Source organism: Ctenocephalides felis, unplaced genomic scaffold (genome assembly GCF_003426905.1).
Source record: "Ctenocephalides felis isolate EL2017-DRISC unplaced genomic scaffold, ASM342690v1 CF-g0.4_SCAFFOLD_03573, whole genome shotgun sequence".
Taxonomy (NCBI): Eukaryota; Metazoa; Arthropoda; class Insecta; order Siphonaptera; family Pulicidae; genus Ctenocephalides; species Ctenocephalides felis.
The window spans coordinates 10,812,283-10,820,792 of NW_020539727.1; the positions used below are offsets into that span (position 1 = coordinate 10,812,283).

General features: G+C 31.2%; 2 protein-coding genes across 2 annotated transcripts; one reads left to right on the plus strand and one right to left on the minus strand.

Annotated features, from left to right (window-relative positions):
* On the minus strand, positions 1 to 1,119 carry LOC113389498 (zinc finger protein 525-like). Its single transcript, XM_026626526.1, has one exon. It carries the CDS (start codon positions 1,117 to 1,119, stop codon positions 1 to 3), a length of 1,119 nt encoding a protein of 372 aa, XP_026482311.1.
* A 6,033-nt stretch (positions 1,120 to 7,152) lies between these two features.
* On the plus strand, positions 7,153 to 8,076 carry LOC113389499 (gastrula zinc finger protein XlCGF7.1-like). Its single transcript, XM_026626527.1, has one exon. The coding sequence runs from the start codon at positions 7,153 to 7,155 to the stop codon at positions 8,074 to 8,076; it is 924 nt and encodes a 307-aa protein (XP_026482312.1).
* Positions 8,077 to 8,510: the final 434 nt, after the last annotated feature.

Sequence of the window (8,510 nt, forward strand, 5' to 3'; positions counted from 1 at the left end):
TCAATGATTTTCATCAAGCTTTCCACTATGAAGTTCCATGTGCCCGTCCAAATCGTTCGATTGAGTAAATCCCTCAGTGCATTCATGGGGGCGCTCCAGTGGATCAGCATGTGTCTTTTCATAGGGAGGTACTGCATTGTGCAGCTGCACATGTCTTTTCATACTATTTATTCGTTTGAATGTCTTATTGCATACATTGCACTCATAGGGCCGTTCATCTTTGTGCACCAGAAAGTGAATTTTCAGAGTACATAATTGTACGAATGTCTTATTGCATATACTGCATTCATAAGGGCGTACTCCTTTGTGAGTGAGCATGTGATTTTTTAGACTACCTAGATGTGTGAATGTCTTATTGCATATATTACATTCATGGGCACGCACCCCTTCGTGAGCCAGCATGTGATTTTTCAGATAAGATAATCTTGTGAATGTCTTATTGCATATATTGCATGCATGAGGGTATACTCCAGAATGAACCATCATGTGACGTTTTAGAGTACTTGCTAGTGTGAATGTTTTATTGCATATGTTGCATTCATGGGAGCGTTCACCACTGTGAACGAGCATGTGATCTTTTAAAGTACCTAATGTGGCTAATGTCTTATCGCATATAGTGCAAACATGGGGGCGCACTCCAGTGTGTACCGACATGTGAGTTTTCAGAATACTTAATTGTTTGAAAGTCTTATGACATATATCGCATTTAAAGGGTCGTTCTTCAGAATGTGAAATCATGTGTTCTTTTAACCGTTTTGATAGTTTGAAAGTCTTATTACAGATCTCGCATTTGAAAGGGCGTTCTTGGCTATGACTAGGCTTGTGATCGACCATATGCTCTTTTAATTGATGTGATTCTGCAAAGGGTTGATTGCAAATGTTACATTCATAAGTGGATCTCTCGATTGACTCCTGTTTGACTTCTTCTTCTTCTATAGTCACTTCGGAATTCATAAAATTTTCTAAACACTTATCATCGTCCTTAGAACACGATTTAACAATAGCATCAGGATCATCTAATTCATCTTCGATTTCGCGTTTAATCTCTTCTACTACATATTCTAGTGGCTCGATTTTTATTGCCTGATCATTTACAGGCACAATTGTTTCTTCTGACATTTTTAAATAGTTTCACTGATTATACTCACTAAATATTTACAAAAATATCCGTGTCCTTGATAATAATCTAGTTAAATCAACAATATGATACAATATGATAAAGATTTCAACTTAACTTTCATTTGTTATTTGACATTAGAACCATAGAGTATATTTTCAGAAAGATGAGAATTTGAAAAAGGGGCGCCACTTGTTCAATATCAAGCCATAAAGAAATAAAAATGATCAAAGCGATTTGATATCTTCATTTTAAATCCGATTGATCAAGTTTTATTTATTTATTTTTTATGTAAACAATATAAACGTTATCGTACAATTTGCAAGCTTTTATATTTTGTCTATAAAATACAAATAATAAAAGTTACAGCATTTATTATACTCTTCTTTTACCTATGATTGGCGGGAAGGTTTGAAATATAACTTCCCGTAGGGTAGTTATAGTAATGGACCACAAATAGAAAATAACAATTTTTGCATATCTTCACGTTTTGAAGGCTTCTGAACATTTTGGCATAACACAGAAGAAATGGATGCGTGTGTGTAGTGTGTGTGTATTTGTGTATATGAATATTCATCCACGTTTTCGGGCGCACGGATCAACCGATTTGAATAGTTCAAAAAACATTCCATTCCTATTGACAGGAAGGTGTGCTGATTAGTTTTGGCAAAGGCAGGTCAAGCCGTTACGGGGATACGGAGCAAAGAGTGCAGAAAACAGAAATCAAGTTTCTGAGAGAACTAAGCATCCGATTTGAATGATTCAAAACATTTTCTGCTTGTTTTGACAAGATAATTGCTTTTGGAAAAAAATATTTTTTTTGTTTATCGAAAATTATTTAGATTTTAATTTTAATTCTGACTAAAGTTCTAATATACTTTAAACAAATAATTTTAACTTTGCAATTCAGTTTATATAATTCTTATAAATATTAGACAATGTTACAATATTTATAATAATGTATTTGAAAACATTTAATATTCCTCGAACATTTCGTTACGGTACGGGAAGTTCTAGCAATTGGCCTTAAGGCACGATGCCATGCACTACTAGTTTAATTTTGCAATCCAAAATCTAATTTTGTTCTATTGGTCCTGAACAGTTCGTTTTCAAAATTGGAATAAATATGTCTATTAGTTAGATTAGTTTTGTACCACGATCCCTTGAGCCATTTCTTTAAAATTAGTTTTCAAACATCTAAGAAAGTTTTTACAATCAACGTTTTTTATATTATTTCATTTTATATTTTTGCTGTAATTTCGGTTTGACGTAAATCAAAGCTTATCTAATATGTAATTATGTCGATTATATTTTTTGGAATGATAATAACAAATGCTTTGTCTGTGATTTTGAATACCAGATATAAAACCGGCCATGTTACAATTAAAAATGATAAACGGATGATGTAGATTATGAAAAATAATATGTCATGGTACTTTTTTAAATTTGGAAAATTTGTTTATAAAATCCAAGAAGTCTTCGGAGTTATAAAATATTTATGGTAAACACTTTTTAAGCATTTATCCAATTAATAAAAATCAAAACTGAAATATTTAAATTCTTTTTTTTTATGTTACAAAATTATTTTGTTATACGTATTTATTATTATTTTTCACTTATTGTTTTTATTCTACCCCACACAGCACATGGTTGACATATGGTCAACCTATGGTCGTCACAATGGGCTGTAGGGTTAACCTATGGTCAACCCGCTGGTACCATATATGAACATAGGTTAACCCATGGCGACACATATGTCAGAGCCCTGGTTTGACCCATGGTCAACCCGCCGGGTTCAAAACGGGTATGCTATGGGGCTGGAATGGTATCGCGATGGGTCAAAATGGCGGTATTTAGTGCAATAATGGTTGCATACTTTCCGTGTGTATTTGTATTAAATATAAATAATCCATATAGTTATAAATATCAAATGAGCTAAAACTGCAACTCCATAAGTATATTTATTAAAAATAATTTCATTTACATTACTAGAAAATAACTAAATTAAACTAACTCAACTAATTAAACTAACTTACTTTTTTGGTGATTATTATCCAAAACCTATTATTTATTTTCTATGTATAGTATTATTATTATTTATATAATTTAAACTAATTATTCGCGTTGGGTTCACCACCTTCTAAAGCACTGAAAATAACAAAATTTAAATTATAGTTTTACAGGTTATTTTATCAAATAAAAAATGTTGACATTTTCGAAATATGTGAAATATATTTCAACTTACGGAAAATTGCAAATAAATCTGTCATGGGCATGACGGTATATGTATATTTAGCAGTATATGTAATTGATTTGTCCACTTTTATCCATTGGGTAACATCATATTTAGCATATCTCTGCTATGCTCACATCTGTCAATAGCTGCTCCACATCAAGCAGTTTCTGCCTCTGTCCGAACAGGAAATTTATTATAAACTGCCAGTGTATAATCAGGCAAATCATCCTTCATATCACATTGGCATCACTGCTTATTAAGCCTATTCATTAAAACTGGTGCCGTAATGAATCAGCCTTTTTATTAATATTGAATGTAAAATCTGAACAATATACAACCTTATACTGAGGTTTACCACAATATTCTATCAAATGTCCTTCGAAATGCATAGACATCTCATAAGCTTTAGGCATGGCTACAGGCCTTACATGTTTTCCCATAAAAAGTTCTTTTACCTCAAAGTATCTTTCATAACTTTAAAAGTTAAAAGCAATAAATGAATCAAGTGTACCAAAACTTCTGGTGTCATTAGCTAAGTGTAAAATGTTATGTATATTATGACTTACATAATGATCTCCATATAAAACCTTAAATCTTTCAACAAAATGATGAAGTAGTTGCTGAGCATAATCTAAAAGATCATTTAATAACGTGTTGCTACATAAAATTATAATAGCAATATGTAAAGTAAGAAAATTTTTATAAAAGTCATTTGAAATATGACATGAGATTTCAAAACTACTGGACCACTATACAAAAATAATTGTCTAAATTCTGTAGCTATCCATGGTCTCACATATTTCAATGGTCGAGGCTTCCTAGCAAAATCCTTGGATATATAAATCTTTAAGCTGCATAAAAAATTGGAAAAGTCATTAGTTTTAGCACATGGCAAACGAATTGGAAGCTCACCTTCAGTCCACAAAAGCATCAATCTCTTAACTGCTCCTAAACAAATCAAATTCATATAGTCAAGTGGTACATTAGTAACTAAACCAATGTACGGTATTTCAAGCAATCTCGTATAGCCATTGTAGTAGTCTTCATCTTCTAAGCTTTGAAAGTGTTCAGCTGTTCTTGCAGGTGATTGCATTTTTGGAAAGCAAATTCTGCGATTAATATTTGAACCACGAACAAGACATTTCGAGCAACTGAAGCAGCCTGTGTGTCCCTTTGTCTGCAATATAATGATTTGGCGGGAGTATCACAAACAAAATATTTGATGCGTACCTTATATTGTTTCCCATTGTGATCAAAACCCTCAGTGCTTAATAGACCAAGCTGACATGTTCGAAGAATTCGAGAGAGGCAAACCATCAACATTAATTTCTAATTCAATGATAGAAGATATCAATTTCAACCTATCAATAGAATCTTTCAATCCAGTTAATAAACCAAAATGAATATATTCACCTGGACTTACAACTTTTGATACAGCAGTTCTTTTTGTTTTCAGAAGTGTTCTACTATCTGTTGGTAAATCACTGAAACAATCATGAAGTTTTAGCCCTTTAAGTAGTGCGAATACAGCATTATGAGGTATCTGACAATTCACAACCCAGTCTGCTAAAAATTGTCTTGCATCAAAAACTTCAGTTTATCTTCATTGGAACTATCATCGCTTATGAAAGAGAAATATAATCATTTGTTTCAACATCACCCTGTAACTCTGCCTGGCAAGAAGACGGTTCTTCAAAGTCATCTCCAATAGAAGCATTAGTCGCAGTTTCAATATTATCTATTGTAAAAGCACTAGTACTAGGCAATCCTTTACGCATTCAGAGTTCTGCAAAACACTTTCCTTCCGAACGTAATTTCAAACGCACACTTCCCAAAAAAGTCTTCTATAAAATGTCTATCTGACACAGTCGCAATGTGTTTGCGAATTTTTTTATCAGACATATTATTTATAGAATTTTTTTGACAAATTACAGAGTCAAACAACAAACAAATTACGAATATATTATATTCTAATATTGTTTAGAATTTTAGTAGCATAAGTATACGTATATAGTACTCAGGTTATACTTGTTCATCGTGTTTATCTATGACAGTCATGAGAACAGACAAAGAAATGCAAATGAAGCGGACGCCGAACAACATAAGTGCCACCATCTGTGCGCTAGTTGCGCAAACGCCGCGCACGCGTATGCGCATGCGCTGTATATTTGAATGCATTTTTCATTTGCCGATAACAACACTGTGAGTAATGGGTAAGAGTAGGTCGACCATTGTTTGACCCGGCGGGTAACGTATGGGTCTAAACCCACTGCGTCATAAATTGGTCCATAATGGGCTTATAATAACCCGGTAGGCTGTAAATGGTACCAAGCAGGTCGACCATTGTTTGACCCGTGCTGTATGGGTACTTTATTGTTTTTCTAGCATTACTTAAATATTCACAAATTTTTATTGATCATTTCATTATTATCATTATTTGTTTTTATTTTATATTAAATCATCATAATCGGATATCATTTTATTGAAAATACTATTGTTTATTTGTACTCTATTTTATTTATATTTATGTTACTATTCACTTCTGTTACTAGATGTTATATTATTTAACAGTTATAACAAATATTGAAATCAATAAAAAAATGTTTCAAAATTATATTATCATTGAGTAACAGATTAATGCAATATATAAGTGAACGGAAGAATTAGATGTCAGTAAGTAGTTCTTTGTGAATAATTTAATTGTTTTGAAAATTTATTACTACAAATGGACGAAACGATTTAACTGCATTTTCATGTTAATTTACGAATTTTAAAATTAATTTCACTTTTATTAAGAACTATGAAGGCAGACATAAGTAAAAATACTACAATATATATATATTTAAAATAGTTAGCATCCCATTCGTCGATTTAAAAAAGAGTTATGTGTGTCATCATTCAGCAAATCAACCAGGACAAAAACAAACACTTAAAAAAAACAAATTTAGTTTTAAATAAATTATTCTTAAAACTTTAATGAAAATAAAGCATCACATTACTAAAAATTAAGGAATTATTAACTGAAGGAGAGGACATAGACATTTTAAAGATTTTTATCAATTCAGACAATGGTTGTCGACATTTTCCATTTTTGTAAAAAATATCAAAAACTTTAGGGGCATTTGTGTTTACTTATCTATGTTTAGGGGTTTTTGGGATAAAGTTTTCAAGTATTCATTCAATTTTTAAAATGCAAATAAATTATTGAAAGAACATTTACACATAATAAAATTAAAAATCTATAGAGTTATCTACATATAAAAAATATTAATTACTCAACACATTTTTTAAGAGCAAGATTTTTACTCTATTGATGAGTATTTGAGTAATAACTTTTGAGTAAAAATTCTGTTTTTCATGTTTTTTCATGTAGCAAAACTTAGAACTTATTAAATTATATTTCATTTAATATAGTATGTATTATTATGTATAATTTAAGTTGTGCCTCATTTGTCTATATTTGTATAATTGTGTGTTTAAATATAAATAGAAGAAATGACTAACAAAATATTAAATTTGTTTTTAAAATTAATTACAAAAGGTGAAAATATATTTCATAATAATAATATTTGTTGAATGTTGGCATGTAATGAATTCGAAAAAGCGCGCCACTTGAAAGATGTGAATGTCTCATCTTTCTAGACGCGTACTCTATGCTTCAAATGTCAAATAATAAATGCAAGTTTTAGTCCAAATTTGTATCATATTTAAAAAGGTTGTTGATTAAACTAGATTATTATTTAGCACACTAATATTTTTGTAAATATTTAGTGAGTACAAGCAGTAAAAATATTTAAAAATGTCAGAAGAAACAAAGATGTCTATGACTCAAGCAATTAAAATCGAACCACTAGAATATGTAGTAGAAGAGATTAAACGCGAAATCGAAGATGAATCTGACGATCCTGATGCTATTGTTCAATCTGAATCGAGTTCTGAGGACGATGAAACATGTTTAGAAAATTTCATGAATTCCGAAGTGACTATAGAAGAAGTAGTCAAACAGGAGTCAATCGAGACACCCACTTATAAATGCAACATTTGCAATTGTTCCTTTGCAGAGTCACATCAATTGAAAAAACATATGGTCGAACACAAGCCCAGCAACAGCAAAGAACGCCCCTTCAAATGCGAAATTTGTCATAAGACCTTCAAAGTATTGAAAGGTTTCAAATCACACATGTATACACATTCCGAAGAATGTCCCTTTAAATGCGAAATATGCAATAAGACATACACACAAATATGTAATCTGAAAAGACACATGCGGGTGCACAATGGAGTACAACCTCATGAATGCGGTATATGCAATAAGACATTCATACAATTAAGTAATCTGAAAAGCCACATGCTTATTCATAGTGGTGATCGGCCTCACGAATGCAACGTATGTAATAAATCATTCACACAGTTAAGCAACCTGAAACGCCACATGCTTATTCACAATAGTGGACGCCCGCATGAATGCAACATATGCAATAAGACATTCAAACAATTAAGTAATCTGAAAAGTCACATGCTGTTACACGATGTAGTATTACCCCATGAATGCAATATATGCAATAAGACATTCACACAATTAGGTAGTCTGAAAAGGCATATGCTGACTAATCACAAAGAGTCTCTTTATAAATGTGAAACATGCAATAAGGAATTTACTCGATTGAACAAATTGAAGAGACACATGGCACTTCATAGTGAGACGCATGATGAAAAACATTGAGTTTGAAAAAATGTTTAAAATTATTTTTGCACATTGTACATAGTATAACATATACAGTAAGCATCATATAATACAAATTATATGTTTATAACTAAATATTTACAGTAATACATTAAAAAATTAATATAATAATATAGTAAATAATTTATTATAGTTAATCTAAATATACCTAATTGACCCAAGACATACTATGGTCTTGAAACGTCTGTAATTATTAAGGGGGGCAATACATGTAAAAAAAAAAGAATCGATTTTTTTTTTCATAAATTGTTAGAATAACATCTCAAAAATATGCCTGTAAATATTCAAAACAAAATTATGGCGCAAAGCTGAATCTTTAGGAGAAAAACCCAAAGAAATTAAACATCCAACTCCATTACATCCTAATGTTCAACCTCATATTAAGCCAATTTTTGATGACTTATCTCGGGACG

What these genes read in the sequence shown, in the direction of transcription:
- LOC113389498 (XM_026626526.1), bottom strand. Translation starts at nt 1,119, where the DNA reads ATGTCAGAAGAAACAATTGTGCCTGTAAATGATCAGGCAATAAAAATC.
- LOC113389499 (XM_026626527.1), top strand. Translation starts at nt 7,153, where the DNA reads ATGTCAGAAGAAACAAAGATGTCTATGACTCAAGCAATTAAAATCGAA.